Source organism: Coregonus lavaretus (genome assembly GCF_964263955.1).
Source record: "Coregonus lavaretus genome assembly, chromosome: 36".
In the NCBI taxonomy this organism is placed as follows: domain Eukaryota; kingdom Metazoa; phylum Chordata; class Actinopteri; order Salmoniformes; family Salmonidae; genus Coregonus; species Coregonus lavaretus.
In genome coordinates this window covers 25,932,519-25,955,997 of record NC_140023.1, presented here as the reverse complement: position 1 = coordinate 25,955,997, position 23,479 = coordinate 25,932,519, and the positions used below count along the sequence as shown (strand labels likewise).

General features: G+C 43.7%; 1 protein-coding gene across 1 annotated transcript; it reads right to left on the bottom strand.

The window, feature by feature from the left end:
• Nucleotides 1–551: 551 nt before the first annotated feature.
• rrp12 (ribosomal RNA processing 12 homolog) lies at nucleotides 552–23,447 on the bottom strand. The gene is made up of 34 exons (XM_084153718.1): nucleotides 23,241–23,447; nucleotides 22,340–22,569; nucleotides 20,497–20,580; nucleotides 20,129–20,205; nucleotides 18,097–18,202; nucleotides 17,894–18,010; nucleotides 17,678–17,816; nucleotides 17,281–17,408; nucleotides 17,101–17,199; nucleotides 16,877–16,968; nucleotides 16,643–16,754; nucleotides 16,467–16,567; nucleotides 15,147–15,261; nucleotides 14,880–15,022; nucleotides 14,619–14,740; nucleotides 14,473–14,537; nucleotides 12,543–12,705; nucleotides 11,856–12,010; nucleotides 11,516–11,583; nucleotides 11,257–11,350; nucleotides 10,918–11,076; nucleotides 10,733–10,813; nucleotides 10,550–10,655; nucleotides 10,338–10,445; nucleotides 9,848–10,005; nucleotides 9,646–9,737; nucleotides 4,976–5,131; nucleotides 4,713–4,885; nucleotides 4,169–4,279; nucleotides 3,722–3,771; nucleotides 2,106–2,184; nucleotides 1,928–1,995; nucleotides 1,738–1,820; nucleotides 552–1,212 (listed from the first exon to the last, which is right to left on the bottom strand). Exons 1-34 carry the CDS (start codon nucleotides 23,377–23,379, stop codon nucleotides 1,110–1,112), a joined length of 3,876 nt encoding a protein of 1,291 aa, XP_084009844.1. The 5' UTR covers nucleotides 23,380–23,447; the 3' UTR covers nucleotides 552–1,109.
• Between the last annotated feature and the right edge of the window lie 32 nt (nucleotides 23,448–23,479).

The window sequence follows — 23,479 nt, the reverse complement described above, 5'->3', positions numbered from 1 at the left end:
GAGGGCATTCTCTCGTGCGACTTACATAGCACAGATATTTGGGTCTGGGTGACGAGATTAGAAAGAGGGTGAGAGAGAGAAGGAAAGAAGGGAGAGGGAGCGAGCAGCCAGACTTCCTTTGGTCTGCTGTGTCAGTAGAGGGGTTGGTCAGAACAATGAACAGTAGGAGTCTTGTAGTACTGTAGTCATCTCATGAATGGAGCCATTCTGTTGCTCTCCTGTTCACTGTTGCTTTAGTATGGGGTGAACAGGGCTCCACACAGCAATGACTGACTGCTTCATTCAAACACTACAGTCAAAGCCTCCAAGGATAAACTCCCAGCCTCCCCAACCCTACTGCCAATTTGTTACGCTGCCTTGTAGTTCTGGAAGAATGAGATGAGTGTACATCATATAGAAGAGGCCATATTGCTGATGTTTATCAAATCTACAAAGGCCAATGGAAAAGTGTTTGCGGCTAGGGGTTGATTTTGGATTTGGCAAAAGGCCACTTTTTATAACTTTTCTTCATGCCAATCACAATAATGAAAGAAAGCAGTTTAAGTCTGATGTTGAAACAATAATAGTTTAATACATTCAAACAGTAATCCGAATTGTATTACATGTGCTGCAATATGAATTTTAACCAACTCCTATTGTTCATATTTAACTGCAATCTAGATCACCATCTAGCGGTCAAACAGAGCAATAACAAGCCATTAATTTTCACACTATCAACATTTTTCTTCCATCCTTTAAAGTAGGGTACATAAATACATTTAATAGATGTGTAACCATCTGTAAACATTTGGATTGAGTATGTCACTCGTTATATTTGATAGATTGAACATGCCTATAAAGCTTAAATTTCATGTGTAGGCCTGATTGTATCCGGCAAGCAAAAATAATCTACAGATCTATTTGAAGACCTCTTCTCATTCCTTCTCCCACGTTCTGTTTCTCGCAGACATTCATGGTCTGCTTGTTCAGGGGGGTATGCCTGAGCAATAAACTGCATAGACTCAGACCCATAGAATTAGCTTTAATTATATTTCTATGCACAGACCCTCTTGGACAACAGGCAGAAGGACACACATTCAACAGTTGGAGAGAACATGCATGTTAACTTTTCAGGCCCTCCGCTTGTTCCTTTGCATCCTCTTCCCAGACTGCGCTCCCTTCTGGGCCCCTCTCACCATGCCCTTAAACTGGCCCTGCATCTTCGCTTTCTTCCTACATACACACACACACACACAACAAAGGGTTAAGCTTCCACCATTACAACTCCTACATTTCCATTTACATTTTAGTCATTTAGCAGACGCTCTTATCCAGAGCGACTTACAGTTAGTGCATACATTTTCTTTATTATTTTCTTTTTATATATATATATATATATATATATATATATATATATATATATATATATATATATATATATATATATATATATTATTATAATTTTTTCATACCCCCTGTGGGAATCAAACCCACAACCCTGGCGTTGCAAACACCATGCTCTATCAACTGAGCTACAACCCTGCCGGCCATTCCCTCCCCTACCCTGGACGACGCTGGGCCAATTGCGCGCCGCCCCATGGGTCTCCCGGTCGGCTACGACAGAGCCTGGATTCGAACCAGGATCTCTAGTGGCACGGCTAGCACTGCGATGCAGTGCCTTAGACCACTGCGCCACTCGGGAGACTACTACTACAACAAGTATTACTATGTTTATTACTAGTTCATTGCTGTTTTTACCTGCGGTTGAGCTGTGCTTTCCTCAGAGGGATGTAGGCATATGGATCAACCTTCCCTTTCCTCTTCACATCTCCTTTACCCTTCTGGAGAAATCACAAAAACACACACTTTAGCCTTGTGAAGATTCAACAAAGAGCTGACCAATAGTCCCAGTTTGAAATCATCCCTTCTGCCTGTGTGCGCGTGTCACCTTGGCCTTGTAGTCTCCCCCCAGGTCTCTGCTCCCACCCAGAGGTCTGTGGATCCCCGAGCCTCCAGCTGAAAGAAAGAAACTCACATGAATACATACACACAAGAGATGACAGACCAGCAACCAGAACACACGGACACCAACTGACAAATAGAGACAGACGTATAGTTAGCTTTACCTTTGTATTTCAGCTGGGGTTCGATCTCCATGTCATCCTCGTAGTGACCATGCTGGAATGTCCTCTTCTTAGTCTTTATCTGAGAGAGAAAGATGGGGAGAGAGTTCAGAGGTTTCAGAAGTTGTGTCAGCAGAGGTAGGAAGTAACTCATTTCAAATACTCTTACTGTTAAGAGTAGCTTTTACAAGTACTTGTACTTGAGTATTTTCCAAAGTCAGTAACAGTTCTTCTACTTGAGTGGGATATTTCAGTACTCTTTCCACCCCTGGTGAGTGAGTGAAAGAGGGAGCTTGTAAGTGAGTGTAAGAGTGTAAATGGGTGATAGAGTGAATGTCAGCCAGTTCCATGAAAGAAAAAGTAGGGGTGAATGAGGGATTGAAGGTTGAAAGAATTACAATTGTTTATTTCTGGAGTCTGAAGTATATTGAAGTCTGGCAACATTGTTTATGCACTTTATTTAGTCTAGTTTATTATTTTAGCAATACATTGTAATTGCTTACATTTATTTTCAAAATGTTAACACCGGTAGTATATTTTACAAATCCTTTTTATTTAATTTTTTTGCATACAGCTGTGCCTCGTTGCAACTGATAAATAAATGAACTTAGTTCCTACTGTACATTCATTTCCTCTACCTTTAATGCATGGAAAATATCATGTGTAACAACTTTCAGGTAATCTTAGTGAAATTAACTAATTATCAAGGTCAATCTTTTTATTTTTAATAACCCAATTACTTTTAATGCTTTTTTTTAAACCAGTAATTTGACTTTACTTCAGTAAAATTTCATTAAACAGTATTTAGTCAGCCACCAATTGTGCAAGTTCTCCCACTTAAAAAGATGATGTGATTGCCATTGCCAACAAAGGGTATATAACAAAGTATTGAGAAACTTTTGTTATTGACCAAATACTTATTTTCCACCATAATTTGCAAATAAATTCATTACAAATCCTACAATGTGATTTTCTGGATTTTTTCTCTCTCAATTTGTCTGTCATAGTTGACGTGTACCTATGATGAAAATTACAGGCCTCTCATCTTTTTAAGTGGGAGAACTTGCACAATTGGTGGCTGACTAAATACTTTTTCTCCACTGTATGTAGGATATTTCAGTACTCTTCCCACCCTTGTGTCAGTAACCTCAGCAGGCAACTTTTTACGCAATGATATTCATTTTGTGGCGAATCCTAAATGTATTCTAATTTTATCCTAACTTACTGATGTCAATGGGAGACTTGGGCTGCGTTTACACAGGCAGCCCAATTCTGATCTTTTGCCCAATTAGTAGCAAAAGAACAATTAAGTGGCAAAAGATCAGAATTATGCTGCCTGTGTAAATGCAGCCCAAGTGAAAATGTGACTTGAGTGGAAGTTAGGATTGGCGCATTTAACAGGTTGGGGTGTAATGAAACGGGTTGTAATCCCTCCAATGACGCCAGTTTCACGAGTGTTTGTGCATATTGTCCCGATGCTACAGCATGAAAGGAACTTTCTGCGGACTATTCGGGACATGAGGAAGTAGTGTACCACGCCTAGGAAAGGAAGTCGCCACAGTCAGCACAGATCCCATGGTAACGTGGAAAATCAGTAGGCAACGCTGATGGATACTCACACTCTTGACTCCAGCCTCCTCCAGAATGTCTTTCATCTCTCCCTCATCATCTGTAGGGGAAGAAAGAGACATACTGCTTTAATATCAATCAAATAAAATGTTTTATTGATTCATGTATTTATAAAGCCGCTGATGTATTTATAAAGCCCTTTTCACATCATCATTTGTGCTTTACAGTAACCCAACCTGGACCCCAAAGGGCAAGCAGAAGCAGGAGACTCACTTCCGATCAGTGGTTATGATAGATTATTACTAGATGTAGAGATGGAGTAATGTGGGTGAAAGGCAAAATAATAATTTCCATTCCCACAAAATGGATGATAAAGTATTCATTTTCTTTTAATTAGTTGTAGAGATGGAATAAATGTGGTTGAAGGGAAGTTCAGTTAACTTCTCTCTCCTCCCATAACGAAGAGTGAGTTTTGGTGTCTGTGCGTGTCCTACTACCTTTAGTCTTGTCTCCCTCGTCATCGTCCTCTCTGATGATGAGTCTTCCGTCTGACGTGACCTTGAAGCCGTGCTGAACTTTTGCCCTCTTCTTCATGTCTGGGTTGGTGGCTGAAACACAAAAACTCCCAGGTCAATACATACACTCTCCAAAAAAAACAATCACCTTGCCCACCAAAAACCATGGGTCATGTTCATTAGGCACCAAAAGGAAGAAAACTTACTGAAACTGGGAGAGATTACCTTGAATTGTCCAATAAGAATTTCTCATTTTCATTTTCAAATCGCAGAATGTTTAAAAGATTTTCCGTTGCATGCCCTAATAAACAATCTAGGTATCAATCTAGATCAACATTAGTCGTATTTCATTCCAGACAATCCGTTCACTTCCCTTTGCTGATCGGAGACAACTGGATGGATGTAAGCAATCGTTCTAGACATTTCATATTGATCTGAATGACCACCGAAGGGAAGGGATAAAGCTCCCTGGAATGAAACAGCCATAGTTTCAACAACACAAAGTTGAGAGTGAAGGCTCCACTACCCAAGACCCTCTGGGAGACAGTGGGATCCAGGAAGTTGAGTGGTTCGTCTCCCTGTCCCTCCTTCAGCCAGGCCCGCCCCTTCTGCTTTGTGGGCTTCTTCTGGTTCTTAGCGCCCTTAGGCCTTTCGTCATCTGACATGTCAGAGTCTGACTCGGCCAAGATCTCCTCAATACTAAGGGAGGGAAACAGAAAGGATGAGAGAAAGTCACAAATCTAATGGTGAGATGTGTATTATGTCAACAGTAGTGCAGCGTGTGTATACCTCTCTCCCCTGGCTTTAGGCTTTTCATCCCCGCTGTCTGAGTCGTCATGGTCTTCGTCAGCCAGTCTTGATCTCTTGGTTCTGGCCTCAGCCTTACGGATGTTCACCAATACCTTATGATGCTCCGCAGGCAGCTTGCTTTTCACCAACTCAAACCTACACACAGGGACACAATGTACATTACCCTAAACGTACATATCGTCATGGATTTCACTTGCTTTTTTTTAACTTGAATGTTTTATCATGTACAGGTAGCTGCCAAAATAATAGAAACACTTGAGTAAATACAAAGTACACTGAACAAAAATAAAACGCAACATGCAACAATTATACTGAGTTACAGTTCATATAAGGAAATCGGTCAATAGAAATACATTCATTAGGCCCTAATCAATGTATTTCACATGACTAGGAATACAGATATGCATCTGTTGGTCAGATACCTTTTTAAAAAAGGTAGGGGCATGGATCAGAAAACCAGTCAGTATCTGGTGTGACCACCATCTGCCTCATGCAGCGCGACATCTCCTTCACATAGAGTTGATCAGGCTGTTGATTGTGGCCTGTGAATTGTTGTCCCACTCCTCTTCAATGGCTGTGCGAAGTTACTGGATATTGGCGGGAACTGGAACACGCTGTCATACACGTCGATCCAGAGCATCCCAAACATGCTCAATGGGTGATATGTCTAGTGAGTATGCAAGCCATGGAAGAAATTTGATATTTTCAGCTTCCAGGAATTGTGTACAGATTCTTGCGTCATGGAACCGTGCATTATCATGCTGAAACACGATGAGGCAGATGAATGGCACGACAATGGCCCGTCACATTCAAATTGCCATAGATCAAATGCAATTGTGTTCATTGTCCGTAGCTTATGCTTGCCCATATCATAACCCCACCGCCACCATGGGGCACTCTGTTCACAACATTGACATCAGCAAACCACTCGCCCACACGATGCAATCTGCCCGGTACAGTTGAAACCGGGATTTCCCAAAGTCGGATACGACGCCGAACTGCAGTCAGGTCAAGACCCTGGTGAGGACGACGAGCACGTAGATGAGCTTCCCTGAGAAGGTTTCTGAAAGTTTGTGCAGAAATTATTTGGTTGTGCAAACCCACAGTTTCATCAGCTGCCCGGGTGGCTGGTCTCAGACGATCCAGCAAGTGAAGAAGCCGGATGTGGAGGTCCTGGGCTGGCGTGGTTACATGTGGTCTACGGTTGTGAGGCTGGTTGGACGTACTGCCAAATTCTCTAAAACAACGTTGGAGGTAGCTTATGGTAGAGAAATTCAAATTCAATTATCTGGCAACAGCTCTGGTGGGCATGCCAATTGCACGCTCCCTCAAAACTTCAGACATCTGTGGCGTTGTGTGACAAAACAGCACATTTTAGAGTGGCCTTTTATTGTCCCCAGCACAAGGTGCACCTGTGTAATGATCATGCTGTTTAAATCAGCTTCATGCTATGCCACACCTGTCAGATGGATGGATTATCTTGGCAAAGGAGAAACGCTCACTAACAGGGATATAAACAAATGTGCACAACATTTGAGAGAAATAAGCCTTTTGTACGTATGGAACATTTCTGGGATCTTTTATTTCAGCTCATGAAACATGGAACCAACACTTTACATGTAGCGTTTATATTTTTGTTCAGTGTATATTGAAAGCAGGTGTGGTTCCTGAGTTAAGCCCTATCAGTCTACACTCTTGGTTCGCGATATCTAGGTAACATATGGAATTGTTTTAAGATGGTCATACCATGGATCATTTAGCCAGTTGATTAGGAATTTTAGAACCCTTGTAGGTATAGAAAATATATATAAAAAATGTGATTTAAAAATAATATTTGGCCTTTACTGCTATAGCCCATAGAAACGCATTGAATAACATTCATAAATGGCAAATAAATTATAAGGAATACGATTTTTAAGTGTCTGTTTTATTGTATTTTTTGGACCCATATTTAGTCACTTTGGTTATGGCATCTCTTACACCTTATTTCACTTGTGCCATTTTTACAGTGCAGTACTGGGTTACCTTACGACTCCCCTGAAGCGTGTGGGTCTTAGAGCAAAACAAGAGAGCGCTAGCTCAGGTTTTGCAGATGATTTCGTGACGATTTTCTTGTCAAGATCCTCTCGTGTAGAAAACACCGCTTTCACAAGCTCCATGGAATAGGCGCAACCGTTATATCGGCGGAAAGACGGTACATTTCTAGCTTAAAACACTCAGGGAGCTAGTCAACATGACGTGATGCGCTAGCGCGTCAATCGACTCTAGCAATTAACATCCCATCATGCTTAGGGTCAGTATTTTGCCTACCATGGCTATGCCCCCATAGGATGGCTATGCCCCCATAGGATGACAATGCCCCAATCCACAGGGCACGAGTGGTCACAATGGTTTGATGAGCATGAAAACCATATGCCATGTAGTATTGCACGGTATACTGAAACTTCTTTACTTTTTCAATACTGAAAATGTTCGGTACTAGAATGTGTTACTTCCGGTACTTCTGTCAAATGTGTCTCACGGATCAAGTCTGTATCGGTGCAGCAGATGTCCCCCTTACAGCACGAGGTGCGCACCGTACCTGCTCCACTTACTCATTGCTAGCCTGTACTGGGAGTCTGGGATGCATCATGTTAGCTCTCCACTCATGCTGCACAGAAGTTAACACACTTGAATAATGCGACACGGCATGTAGAAATGTTGAAACTGTTATTTACTGTTAGCAAAACAATGCCTTTACAATACAAGATGATACCGACAGCTTCCAGCTTTGTAGGCTAACTTTCCTTGCTAGCTTTCGGCTGAAGCTAACATCAATTCACTCTCCTAGTACTTTGTGAAACCCAACGCAAAATATGCTGATTTCAAAGCTGATTGCCACAAAAACTGTATTCATTAAATAAATAAAAATCGGTCTCTCTCACGTCTCTCCCAAAGATTATCTACTGCCTCAGCAAAATGACTGTGTGTGTGTGTGTGTGAGAGAGAGAGAGAGTAGGTCTCAGATGGTTCTCCACCCCCTTGCCTTGGGAATGATGTAATTATTAGGGCCAATTTTCCGAATATATGGAACATTTTCCGAATACGATTATGACCCGAGTATGTTTTGTAATTTTGTGATCCGAAAAAAGTTATCCGCATCTCTTTCACTCAGCGTGAAGCGATGTAAAGGAATGGGTGGGGTATCGGTTGAGCCTGCTGCAACGATTGGATTAGAACAAGCCGCTCTGCTCTCATTTCCCCAGACAGACATACGCGCTGCTGTTTCACTCAGTCACTCGTCTCAGGGCACAAATCTCCCCTTCTCCAAATCTCGTGTATGAATCAGAATCCGTAGCTAGTCATTGTTGTTCAATCTAGTTATTTCCTGTCGACTTTGCTGAGGTCATATGGTTGTTTTTGTCTGTCTACTTGGCATTGTTTAGAGGCCTACGTTGTCTGTCGTTATAATTATTCAATTGCTGACGACCCAAGGCCATGCTTGCTTGCTATTATTATTTATTCTCGCCCAGGCATGTTTACCGAGCGACAGATCATTAGAAAATAAAATGACAAATGTAGATAGTTTATTTTGATTGTACATATGTTGTGGCATAAGTCTCGGGAGAGAAAAGTTTTGCTCCTCTCGAAAGTTACGCAATATATGGGGCAAGCGAATTAGCCTACCTCCAACTAAATCTGTCTGGAATAAATGCAGCCATGCATTAGGCTATTTATTAGCCTATTGCGTTGATAATTGAATAGGACTATTCAAATAAACGATTACAATTATGTTATTTAGTTAAGATTGATAAAAACAGTCACATTTATTGTATAATTGATTCATTAATGCATGGCTGTCTCTGAAAAATGTTGACGTAAAACATTTCAAAAGTAATGATATTGACCTCAAAAGATGTCCAACGATTGAACAGAGCCGCAGCTGAGTTTATCTGTCTGGATCAAGTGCCATTCTGTAACTTTGGCTAATATGCCTTTTTTGCCGTGGTATCGTTTTGGTATCGAGAATCGTGATACTAAACCTGGTATCAAAGTCAAAATTCTGGTAACTTGACAACACTAATGCTATGCCGTCTCAGTCACCAGATATCAACCCAATTGAACACTTATGGGAGATCCTGGAGCGGCGCCTGAGACAGCGGTTTCCATCAACAAAAATATAGAATTTCTCGTGAAAGAATGGTGTTGCATCCCTCCAACGAGTTCCAGACACTTGTAGAATCTATACCAAGGTGCACTGAAGCTGTTCTGGCTCGTGGTGGCCCAACGCCCTATTAAGACACTATGTTGGCGTTTCCTTTATTTTGGCAGTTACCTGTATGTATAATATCCATGTATTTCACTGTCCATTACCGCCATGTGGGTATTAATATAAACAGCTACAGCACGCCACTATTCAACTCAGATCCACATAAGGCTAATCATCTAACAATAATAATAATAATAATAAGCCATTTAGCAGACGCTTTTATCCAAAGCGACTTACAGTCGTGCGTGCATACATTTTTTTTTGTGTATGGGTGGTCCCGGGGATCGAACCCACTACCTTGGCGTTACAAGCGCCGTGCTCTACCAGCTGAGCTACAGAGGACCACAAGCAAACTCCGGAGTGAAAAGTGTCTGAAGTCAAATATGTAGCCTAAACTTACCCAAACTTCCTGATGAACTTGGTGAAAATGTTTTTCAGCTTCGTCCTGAAGTGTCTTCTAACGTCATCCTTGATGTTCCCAACACCCTCCATCTGAGAGAGACATACCACCATGTTCACGCAAAGTTTTGAAAACCAACTTCAGCGTAAGCGGTTTTCTGCTACACAGAGACCCAACATAAACCGCACGCACACAACCCTACCATCACAGTGGCGTGTCCAGCCAGCGTCTTGGGGTCCATGACGAAGAGGATGACCTTGATGAAGCTGAGCGCTGCTTTGACAATCTCCCTGGTCCGAGACGTCAGCAGCAGACACACGTTGTGTAGGAGGTGCTCCATCGATCCCATGTCTATAGAGTCTGACACGCACACAAACAAACAAACGTTGTAACAGCTGCTCCGGCGATGGAATCAGCTAGAGCAGGGGTGTCAAACTCATTCCACGGAGGGCTGAGTGTCTGCGGTTTTTGCTCCTCCCATGTACTAGATTGATCAATTAAGGTCAATGATTAGTTAGGAAGTCCCCTCATCTGGTTGCCTACGTCTTAATTGGATACAAATTGAAAGGAAAGAACAAATACCCGCAGACACTCGGCCCTCCATGAAACGAGTTTGACACCCCTGAACTAGAGGGGAGATAAACACACACCTTAAACAGTTTGCGAGTGTAAGGGCAATAGAGTTGGTTTACCTTTGTACTCAAAGACCAGTCTGGTGAGAGCCAGGACTGTACACGTGATCATCGTGACAGAGCCGGTCAGCCCCACGTACACCAACAGTAGGTACTGCTCCAAGGCTTCTACAGAGAGACAGGGACAGAAGGATAGGGAGTAACTCTCCATGATAGTAAGAATCTAGAGGATATGTAAGCCTAACCAAAGCCTCTGGTCGAGTAATCCTTACCTTTGGCATCTCCACAGAACCTGATAAAGGCGTTTCCTATCTCCACCAGTAGAGTGTAGGCATTCTTTCGAGCTCCTACTGACACCTCTTTAGTACATATGATCACCTAGGAGAGAGTTATAGAACAGTGTAAGTGTGCGAGTGCTAACGTGAGTACGTGTACGTGTGTGCGCGTGCGTATACCTCTGGTAGCAGGGCAGTGATGAAGTCTCTGTGTTCTTCACTCAGCTGCTTCACAATGTGGATCAGACACTTTAGTCTGGGCTGAGAGAGGAAAAGGGAAAGAAAGAGGGAGAGTTAGACAAAATGAAGCTGGTTGAGCTATCCTTGCACTCAGTAAGGTCGAGGAACGCACACACACGTCTTACCCTCTTGGCTGGAGAGGATGCATTCTTTAGTGTCCCCAGCAGAACGTGTTTGAGCGTCTCTAGGTGAGAGAGAACGAAAGATCTACACTCCTCCCTCTCTCCACCGCACATCTCCTCCAACACGCGGTACGCCTTCTTCTGCATGTGTGGCTCCTTATTCTACACACAAAATCAGAAAGGGAAAGATGTATGAGCTGTGAGAAAATTGTTATGCAACTCCTGGTAATCTAAACAATATATTATGCACTTTTAAAAGTGATGTTTAGTATTTAGAACAATATGGCTGGTTTTGAAAATATCTCCACATCTTTGCGCAGTCAAAATGTCACGTGTCCTTACCTCCAGGTATGGCCGAATCAGCTCAAAGGTCTGACTCATGGTGACCTCATCTACACAGGGTGCCATGGCAACCATCAGGTCCATGACCGACAACCTGGGGGGGGGGGGGGGGGGGGAGACATAGATGTAAGATTCAGAAACTTTTTGCAATGTTGATAGGAATTTGTCTTGTACAGTAATGTAATTGGCAATTCAATTGTAATACAGAAATGTAATCATGTAATTCACACCAAACACAACTAACTAAGCACGTTCCTACCGTATGAACTCAGTGCAGTCTGGGCTGCTGAGTCTTTCTGTAGCTTTTGACAGGAAGGTACACACCATCTGAGAGATATACAACATTACACCACCAGGGGGAGACGAAACATACAGTTCTGTTAGGCATTTTTGTTGAGGCATGGTGTGTGTAAATGAATGAGCATGAAAGAGGCTCTCTCAATTAGTATTTCCTACATTCCATGCATCTTCTCTACTCGCCTTCTCAAAACTCAGGGGAGGAGAAGTCAGAGGAGAGGAATTGTGGATCTTGTCCTCCATTGCGTTTTGAGAAGGTGAGGAAAGCAGAAAAATAATTGTTAAGGAGCCAGAGTGTGTACCTGTGGGTCTGTGACAGTCAGGTAGACTTTAATGGTGTCTAGGACAGCCATCCTGTAGGGGGCAATGTCTCCAGGAGCAGGCTGCTGACTGAACACGTTGAACAGGATAGGCAGGAAGTTCTTAGCAAAACGCCCCACCTCCACCTTCTCCTCTTCTACAGGGGGCAACATAGCAGAGGAGGGTTTAGTGTTTAGTGACTGACCTACATAGCCTGTGTGTGTGTGTGTGTGTGTGTGTGTGTGTAATAGAGGAGGTTCTGTGAACCATCATTACATTTACATTTTAGTCATTTAGCAGACGCTCTTATCCAGAGCGACTTACATTATCTTTTTATTTTTCATACTGGCCCCGCGTGGGAATCGAACCCACAACCCTGGCGTTGCAAACGCCATGCTCTACATCCCTGCCGGCCATTCCCTCCCCTACCCTGGACGTCCCTCCCCTACCCTGGACGACGCTGGGCCAATTGTGCGCCGCCCCATGGGTCTCCCGGTCGTGGCCGGCTACGACAGAGCCTGGATCATCATCATCACGTGATGAGCAACTTGAAGAGCTAATGCCTAGGCTTTAAGTCCAGTGGACTAATGCGGTTTTGAGCCATGCAGATAACCTTGGTTCAATACCTGGTTAGTTCATGCATGTGCAAGTGTGTGCATGTTTGTGTGTGCATGTTTGTGTGTGTGTACCGGTGTTACAGCTTTTGGTGATGAGTGTGCGTATGGCCTGGCAGATGGTCAGTCGTAGGTCGGGCCGTTCGTTGATGGCCATGCCCAGTGCCCTTGCTACGCCTTTAAATGACACCAGCAGGTCCAAGGGACCCACACAGAACCCTGGCAGCATGGTCCAGATCTGACGAGAGCAGAAACACACAACACCAGTGAGTACGGTCCAGAAATGGAAACACTATCACAGAACACACAATATCACAGGGAGAAATGAAACCCTTTATAATAATAGTGAATAATTATCATGGTGCAGATGTGACAGGGATGCACACACACCTCAGTATTAGAACACCGAAGGCCATACAAATTGTATTAAATGTTTGTTTTTGTTTTGTGAGGTGAGCGAATAAAATACAACTTTCTAGTCAAAATCTAGCAACCTAATCAAGTGATTTGAGCCTAGGAGCCTTGGGGCGGCAGGTAGCTTAGTGGTTAAGAGCGTTGTGCCAGTAACCGAAAGGTCGCTGGTTCTAATCCCCGAGCCGACTAGGTGAAAAATCTGTCGATGTGCCCTTGAGCAAGACTGTGATAGTGTTAACCCTAATTGCTCCTGTAAGTCGCTCTGGATAAGAGCGTCTGCTAAATGACTAAAATGTAAATGTAAGAGGCATAGTTCAGCCATAATCTGAGAAAGTTCTGTGGGCATATGTTAAACATGTCATTAAATGTGTATGGCCAAAGTAGGAATAGTACAGCTATGACAGGAAGTACACAATAGATTTGACAGGGATGCAAGGAGAGAGACAACACCTGAGTCTGGTAGATATGTAAGGGATAAACACGGACACTCTGAACATTATCTGGAAATAATGGACGATGCGGAGCGGAGTCCCAGATAATTTATAGAGCGGAGCCGTTTATCCCACAGTTGCCAAAGAAAACAATACTAAAGCACAAATTTACCAGTCGAGATGACATGTTTTCATCGATATTTTTACTTTGGTAAGTCAATTCATACCATTTCATCTAAACCTGGTTGTTCATTCCATCGGTTAGGTTGCTAGAGAAGCGGACTGGTCGTTTGTTATTTTGGTAAGGTTGCTAGAGACATGCACCAGTAGTTCATTCTATTTGTTCGATTGCTATGCAAACGGGAAACATTTTTATCCATTGCCTTCTAGCTAGCCAACTACGGCTAACGCAGTCACGTCAAACAGTGACGCTAGATTAACAGCATTTGCTTAAGCGGTTTTCTATTGACATTTATTTGGATACATCCATAACAAGTAGCCTATGCTGATGATGCACGATTCCGCCTGGCACAGAAAAAGTAGCTGTCTCGTCAGGAGTCAGGACACTGTTCATTACAGTACATCGCATTGCAAATCAAACACTGGGCTAGAAGCTAGCAAAATTGTTTGTTGCTAGCAAATCTACCAATATGACAACCAAATTCAACAATACCAGTTACTGAAAACAGCTGGTCAAACGAAAAAACATGTTGGAGTATAATAGCACGAGCATCACTTGCATCATGACTGCTCCATAGTAAAAGAGAGACCGGAGAAATTCATGTTCAAAGCTCACTACCTACCGTAAGTCATCAGATGCTGTAAAAAATAAGTCACTAAAAACAAATCAATGCTTTTTCGTTGTTGGACCTGCGTTTCCAATGTATCCATTTTCAGTTTGTGTAGTTGTTGGATTAGCTTTCTGCAACTTCGTAGCAAGTAAGGTCTGCATGGTGGAGTGATTTAGAACAGTAAAAAGGTGCCTATTGTTGGAACTACTTCAGAGATGTCCAATATCTTTTCCAACATCTGGTATTAATGCCCACTCTAGAATCCCTTTCTAGCCAATCAGAATCGAGTATTCAACAACGCCGTGGTATAAATGACAGATATAAAACGAAACGCCCTCACAGTATGGAGACCTAATCTAGGATTCTTACCTGCAGCTGGAGAGTCTTGTAGACTTTAGCCTCCAGTTTCTGTCCAGCCTTCTCCAGGTCCTCAGCTACAACACACACACAGGCACAGAAATGAGCGATACATTGTTTACGCTTACACCCATTCACACACACTAACCATTATTTACCTCTCTGTCGGAGCGTGGCAGCGAGCGGCAGGAGATATGCTGTGTAGTAAGCCAGGTGCGTGTTCTTAACGTGATCACGTATGACGGGGATCAACCAACTACGAGGGAATTCCAGATTGTCTCTGCCAACACACAATCACACAATTATGAAACTGGTCAACTCTGAAAACACACAATCCAAATGAACAAAACAATACAATCCACTAAAGTAATAAACAGCTGTAACTTAGTAACAAACAGTAATAACAGTAGCAGACGTACTCCAGTCCAGTGATGTTGAGTGGTACTGCGGTCAGCAGTACTTCAGGTCCCATGCTCTCTACAGCACCACCTACTGCCAGGTCCAGCTCACCACAGAACGGGAACCGAGGGGTGGAGCGCAGGTCCGCTAGAGACTGGAGAGACTGGGAGAAACACAAAGTTCAAATGATTGTCCAGTTCCAACTTCCATAACAAGTGGTAAGTATTTGGGCATGACAAAGCCACTTTGTGTGTATGTTAACTTGGTCCTGTCGGGGTGTGTGTTACCTTGGTCATGACGGGGTGAGTGTGTTTCCCTGCTGCTCTGTAGAAGCAGCCCAGCACCTGCAGAACGAACGGCCAGGAGGCGTGGAAGCGATACGACAGACCCTCCTCCACGATACTACAATACACAGAGAGGCAGCTTAAAACTGGATATCAAACAAATATGTATATCTATATATAAACTCCTAATTATGCCTTGACCCCTGTGTGAGTCAGTGAGTGAGAGAGATATCGAATTTGTTTTAGCGCGATGTTCCAAATGCCTGTATCGCAAGAATCAAGGTTGTTGTTTTTGTCTTGTCTTCTTCGGTGCACCTTCCCACTAGCAGACACCGAGCCCCTCCCCCTGCCACTCACAACAAAGAGACGAAAGATCACTTCTTCCTCTGTTTTCACTCGCTATTTCCATTTGAGGTTTGGTCCGACATAAAAATCGGTCACATGGACACCGAAACACATTGAGACATTATTTTACTGTAATAGAGGAAAACTTGACCTATGTAACAATACCCTTTTTATGTATCAACTCCCAAAATGTAGGACTGAGCAGAGTCTACTAAGACGGGAGTATCAATGAACATGATTGCGGAAAATTAATCCTCAATTTCTGTCGCGCACGCGGTAGTCTGTGTTTTATAAATGTGCATCAAAATATGTATTTGTATAAGAAATTGGCAACTTATCCAGGTAGGCCATTTGATTTCAACATCTAAACAAAGTGAACAGGATATGTTGTTCAAACAGTTGGAGACAGACGAGGGTGTATTTCATAGCTGCTCAACTGTTCTACCTTGTTAGCAAGCAAATAGATCCAAGTTGGCTAGACTTTAAATATAAAGATTAGCTGGCTACTCACTGGGCTTGTCCTTGAGAGATTGTTTGTGAGACTTGTGTTAATTTTCTATAACGCCTGCTACCAGAAGTTGGTCATTATTAGCAGATCTGTATGGTTCTAGTTACACTTGTAACAAAAATGTCATTTTCATAGACAGACTTGAAAGCCAGATCAGTGACTATTGCAAAATAAATAAATATATATTTTGATATAATAATTACATTATTAGTGGGTCTTATGGTTGAAGTCTTATATTTAACCTAGGTATAACTTCACAAGCCCTGAATTCATTAGATTATTCCCAAAATACCTTTAAATTGTGCAACAAAGCGCATTTAGCCACAAAAAAAGAGATACCGTCGCCCATAAATTAGTAAAAAATAATTGAGAAATGATTTTTTTAGGCCATATCACCCAGCCCTACTGAGCGAGCGCGAGAGAGAGCAAGCGCACTATCCCTAGGTGAGTGTGTGTGTGTGTGTTCTCACCGGAACATCTTGCAGACGTAGGAAGGGTTTCCAGAGGAAGCGGTGGGGCTGACGGGGCCGATCTCCTCCATGCGAGGAGCCACACACTCCGACAGCAGAGTCTACAGCATACACGCACAGTTAGGGCCACTTAACAGGGTAGGTGTAAAGAAAGTGGTGAGCTTGAAGTGTGTTACCTTGAGTGTATTGGTGGCAGCAGAGACGACCTGTGTGTGAGGTGACAGGAGGCAGGACATGGCCGTGGAGAAGAGACGAGGGAGATGCCCCAGACTTAGAGACGACTGAACACTGAAGAGAGAGAGAGAGGTGAGAGCGTGAACATTCAGTTAATTAAAAATAAGAATTCATCTTTACTGCTGCAGGGGTAGTGTACTCTGGTGAAGTGTACACTCCCGGGTGCAGTACGCTACCTGGCCAGGTGAACGTGGGCTTTCTCCATGACAGCCAGCCAGGCTAGTAGAGGCTGCAAGTCATTCTCACTGGGCAGGTAGTCATACAGGGCCTGAACAGAGAGAGAACATAATACTGTTAACCCATGAAACCCTTTTCAGCACAGGTTTACAGTGTAATGGGGGTATGAATGTGTGGTGGTGTTTTTGGACCCCAGGCTGTGACTTTAGCTTTGTGACCTTACCGTGATAATCTGAGCGTTGAGTTCAGCAGACAGGGTAGCAGGGTTGGGTTTCCCACTGAACAGCTTATGGAAGACCTGCATGGCACATGCTGTCACCAACTAGAGAGAGACAAAGCGGGGAGAGGTCAATTTGGGAAGGTGTGTGTGTGTGTGTGTGTGTGTCTGTGTGTGTGTTCTCACCACGTGGCTGAGGGTCATCACCCTGAGCAGAGTCTCACAGCAGGACTTGACGGCATTGAGAGGGAAGGTGACCATGAGGTCCTTCAGGAGGCCCAGGACGTGCAGGGTGGTGGTGTCCTCCTTACTGCCTGAATAAAAAGAACAAATACAGAGAAGCTTAATTCAAGGGTAATGTAGGGGAGATTTGAGTCCTCTAGCTTGGTTTCAGACCTTCTTAAAGACAGTGTTGCAGTAGCATAATCACAAGCTGCAAGCCCTGTCAGTCAAAGCTTTGAGAGTACGGAGTTAAAACAACGGACCTCATAACAAATACAAATTATAGACGTAAATCGTTGCCTCTATGCGTTCAAATAAAAACACGGACCAAAAACATTATTTAAAAGGTTGGGGGTTGTACCTCCTGCCTGTTCGATCTCTTTGATGCAGAACTTGGCGGCTGTCGCAGCAGCCGGGTGGTGGGTCGGGGCGTTGTCTGTAAACAGTAAGTCACCGCCTCTCAGGATGGAACAAACACCATGCTGCGCTGCTTTACGGATCTGAGGTGGAGAGTGTAAACTATTTAGTGCCACATTTTTGTGAATATAAAGTACTGTGTGTGCGTCCGTGTGCATACCTTGGGCTTGCTGTGGACAGTGAAGCTGAGTAGACCGTGGTATGTCTGCAGAGTAGACGGGTAACTCCACACTGTAACATCCTGCTTCCTCAAAAGAGTGGAGAGGCACGACAGGATCTGGAGAAAGAAAACAGACATGTTGAAAACTTTATTTGAATCCATGTTAAAAAAAAGGTACCCGCCGGCCGGACACACACACTCACCCATCTGAGTGCGGAGGCGGATTCTGAGCTGGCCAGGGTGGACATGACGTCCATCAGAGCTTTGGCCGTGTCGGAGAACTTTGACATCAACACTGGTGCTGGAACGCTGAGGAACACAACATACACATTCAAATCACTTATCAAATGCTTCAACAAATAGACCAAAGTCAGAAGGCAGGTTTCCATTGACCCAGGTTTATTTGACAAAAGCAATGTTGCAAAAAATATCATTGCGACACATGTAATGGAAACGGCAGATAGGAGACATTTTCTAAAGATCGACAACATTTTATCCGTTCGACGGGTGGATTTTTATTTTGTCTAACTTTATTGCGTCAAATTATGGAAACTGTGTTTTTCTAATAAATGATTGCCGAATACTTTTGAAGGTACGCGGTGATGTCATTACTTAACTATAAGCTCCAATTTTAATAAATACATTCTATAAAAATGTCTCTGTCCAGGACAGGGATTGTCCTGACTTTCAATGCCTGAATTGCTTGGCCTTGCTTGGTTGGCAAGTTTCATCATCCAATTATTTCAGAACTACAGGAGTGCAAGTTTCACCATGGCACAGAGCGTGACAATACGCTGGCACCTGAGAATTATTAGAATATGGCAAATATTAGTCAATTATTGCATTCTATCCATGCTGGCTTTCGTGGGCTACCTGAGACATGAAACAGATAGGTGGGAGGGCATACAGGCTGTCGCTAATTTGTTAATGCGCAATTTGTCTAAATGGCTAATGGAAACACTTCAACCACTACATTGATTTTAAAAAATTTACCCCCCTTTTCTCCCCAATTTTTTTCGATCGTCTCATCGCTGCAATTCCCCAATGGGCTCGGGAGAGGCGAAGGTGGAGTCATGCGTCCTCCGAAACATGACGCGCCCCTTAACACCCGCCAGGTTAACCCGGAAGCCAGTCGCACCAATGTGTCGGAGGAAACACCGTTCAACTGGCAACCGGGGCCAGTCTGCAGGCACCCGGCCCGCCCTCAAGCCATCCCCTAACCCTGACGACGCTTGGCCAATTGTGCGGCATCCAATGGGACTCCAGCCCATGGCCGGTTGTGGCATAGCCTGGGAATGAACCCGGGTCTGTAGTAACGCCTCTAGCACTGCAATGCAGCGCCTTAGACCTCTGCGCCACTCAGGGAGGCCCCAACAACTACATTTTTTTATCGACACAACACGCAACAACTTCAACGATTTTACTGAGTTATAGTTCATATAAGGAAATCAGTCAATTGAAATAAATTCATTAGGTCCTAATCTATGGGTGGGCCATCGAGGGCATAGGCCCACCCACTGGGGAGCCAGGCACAGCCAAACAGAATTAGTATTTCCCCACAAAAGGGCTTCATTACAGTTCCATCAGCTGTCCGGGTGGCTGGTCTCAGACGATCCCGCAGGTGAAGAAGCCGAATGTGGAGGTCCTGGGCTGGCGTGGTTACACGTGGTCTGCGATTGTGAGGCCGGTGGACATACTGGCAAATTCTCTAAAACAACGTTGGAGGCGGCTTATGGTAGAGAAATGAACATTGAATTCTCTGGCAACAGCTCTGGTGGACATTCCTGCAGTCGGCATGCCAATGGCACACTCCCTCAAAACTTCAGACATCTGTGGCATTGTGTTGTGACAAAAGTGCACATTTTAGAGTGAGTGGCCTTTTACTGTCAGCTTCTTGATATGCCACACCTGTCAGGTGGATGTATTATCTTGGCAAAGGTGAAATGCTCACTAACAGGGATGTAAACAAATTTGTGCACAACATTTTAGAGAAATAAGCTTCTTTTTTTTTAGCATATGGAACATTTCTGGGATGTTTTATTTCAGCTCATGAAACATTGGACCAACACTTTATATTTTTGTTCAGTATAAATGGAAACACACCCTAGCAGGCAATTGTCGCATCTATTTTCTAAATGTCGACAAAAAAAGAAAAATCACTGGACAAGTTAAAAGAAACATAGCTAGTGACCACAGTTAGCATGAGTGAGAACTGTGATAAACTGTGGGACTAACCGTTTCATAACCAGGTTGAGGAGGTAGGCTACAGCAGCCAGAGACTCCCCTGAATCCACTGCCTCCAGGGTGGTCATCTGAAACCAGAGAGAGAGAGACACACACACACAAGTTTAGTGAAACAGTCTGAAAACATCCAACTATTTTTCTCCTGGTTAGCCCAGAGTATTGTCCACTGTATGTATGAATTCTGATAGACTTCAATGCAGGGGCAGAAAGCAACATAGATTAACATTCATCTTACTATGTCTCCAGTTCTTACGCACTTGCAAGCATCCAATGCAATTGCACCTTTGTAGAAGGGTCATTCCTCTAGTAATATTGAAAATATGATAGACAGGCATAAGCAGTAATTAGGCCCTACTCACCAGAGCTGCAAAGTACTCTGTTTCAGTCTCCTTCCCTCCCTGAGATCGAATCACATCAGTCACCGCAGCCAGCACCGCACAAATCTATGGGACGAGACAGATACGAATAGTGGATATCTTTGGCAAGTTACTGGTTTAGACCCCATGCAGCTGAGAGGTTAACATAACATGAATACTATAATACAACAGTCATACACAGTTGATGTTAGCTTACGTTATAACATACAGCGCATTCGGAAAGTATTCAGACCCCTTGACTTTTTCCACATTGTTACGTTACAGCCTTTTCTAAAATTGGTTAAATTATTTTTTCCCTCATCAATCTACACACAATACCCCATCATGACAAAGTGAAAACTAGTTTAGAAATGTTTGCAAATGTATTAAAAACATTAACACCTTATTTACATAAGTATTCAGACCCTTTGCTACGAGACACGAAATTGAGCTCAGGTGCATCCTGTTTCCATTGATCACCCTTGAGATGTTTGTACAACTTGATTGGAGTCCACCAGTGGTAAATTCAATTGATTGGAAATGATTTGGAAAGGCACACACCTGTCTATATAAAGGTCCCACAGTTGACAGTGCATGTCAGAGCAAAAACCAAGCCATGAGGTCGAAGGAATTGTCCGTAGAGCTCCGAGACAGGATTGTGTCGAGGCACAGATCTGGGGAAGGGTACCAAAACATTTCTGCAGCATTGAAGGTCCCCAAGAACATAGTGGCCTCCATCATTCTTAAATGGAAGAAGTTTAGAACCACCAAGACTCTTCCTAGAGCTGGCCGCACGGCCAAACTGAGCAATCGGGGGAGAAGGGCCTTGGTCAGGGAGGTGACCAAGAACCTGATGGTCACTGACAGAGCTCCAGAGTTCCTCTGTGGAGATGGGAGAACCTTCCAGAAGGACAACAATCTCTGCAGCATTCCACCAATCAGGCCTTTATGATAGAGTGGCCAGACGGAAGCCACTCCTCAGTAAAAGGCACATGACAGCCCACTTGGAGTTTGCCAAAAGGCACCTAAAGGACTCCCAGACTATGAGAAACAAGATTCTCTGGTCTGATGAAACCAAGATTGAACTCTTTGGACTGAATGCCAAGCGGAAACCTGGCACCATTGCTACGGTGAAGCATGGTGGTGGCAGCATCATGCTGTGGGGATGTTTTTCAGCGGCAGGGAATGGGAGACTAGTCAGGATCGAGGAAAAGATGAACGGAGCAAAGTACAGAGAGATCCTTGATGAAAACCTGCTCCAGAGTGCTCAGGACCTCTGACTGGGGTGAAGGTTAATCTTCCAACAGGACAACGACCTTAAGCACACAGCCAAGACAACGCAGGAGTGTCTTCGGGACAAGTCTCTGAATGTCCCTGAGTGGCCCAGCCAGAGCCCGGACTTGAACCCGATCGAACATCTCTGGAGAGACCTGAAAATAGCTGTCCAGTGACGCTTCCCATCCAACCTGACAGAGCTTGAGGGGATCTTCAGAGAAGAATGGGAGAAAGTCCCCAAATACAGGTGTGCCAAGCTTGTAGTGTCATACCCAATAAGACTTGATGCTGTAATGGCTGCCAAAGGTGATTCAAGAAAGTACTGAGTAAAGGGTCTGAATACTTATGTAAATGAAATTTCAGTTTATTATTTGAAATACATTTGTCATTATGGGGTAGTGTGTAGATTGATGCGGGGGGGAAAAACAAATGAATCATTTTTAGAATAAGGCTGTGGCGAAACAAAATGTGGAAAAAGTCAAGGGGTCTGAATACTTTCCCGAATGCACTGTACGTACACTGTCGTTACCAGTTCACTTGGAGAAGTGTACAGTCCCCGCGAGTTACATACCTCTTTATGGGCAGCTGAGTTGGACTCCCAGAAGCGCTGCACCTTTCTGAAGGTGAGGTTTGAGCAGTCTGACAACCCGCTGAGGAAGGTCCCTGCGCTCCTATCAGAAAGGGCATGCTCTGCTGTCTCCTCCATACAGGCATCTCCCTGGCCAACCGCACCCCTCTCCAGGGTTCCTGCCTGCAGCTCGTTGTGCAGTTTGAGCGCATCTACTGTCAGGTCACTCTTCTCTGGAGAGTGCAGAGAAGATATCAGTATCTAAGGGTCATGTACTACTGACTGACATTCGGTAATCTTAGTGGATGATGGTTGAAAAATTGGTAATACAATGAAATTCAAAAAAAATTGTAGATTTAGACCACGGTTTCTTAAACTATGCGTCGGGACCCAAAGTGGGCCCTGGGCATGTGAGGTGGGAATGAGTTATGAGAATACATCTATAATCACTCACAATGTATTCTTAATTTGGTCACGGGAGGGATGTACAATAAATTGTTGTTTTGGGATCGAATGTTTACAAATATTTTATGAAATAATCTATTGTACAAACAAAACTTCCTAGGTCACGATTCCCCAACCATCAAACAGTCCAAAGCCCGTAGTATAGGATTGTGTAAATTAGAACAACTGTGGTTGGCACTAGGCTAGTTGGAGCTAGCATGTGGCTCATATATGTCAGCATAGCTAGTTAGTTGTATTAACACCGCAAAGAGAAGGAAATCAAACGACATTGACAAGTTTCCAGAAAGTTAGCAACGTTACAAAAGTTGAAAACAGTAGCTAGCCTTTCTTTGTTTAGAAAATGTGTACTGCAGACAGCTTGCTAACTTCGCTGGCTGGCTGACTTTTCCACGTGTGACTTTCCATCTCGTCTCAGGCCGAACACGCTGCAAATACTTACCGGAGGGGCGGCTGAAGAAACGGCTTCTGGCAGCCTGTCTGAATCGGCTCGTCTGGGGGTTCGAGTCGCTGCTGTGTCCTTTTTTCCATCGCTTCAGTTTCGATGCGGCCCCAGATTTTAATTTTCCAGATTTCACCATATTTTCAGATAATACAAATCACGCTGGCTCAGCCAAACATCTGTCGCAAATGGCTATGTCGCTCTCCTGATGACGTAACAGGGATACACTCACCCGAGTC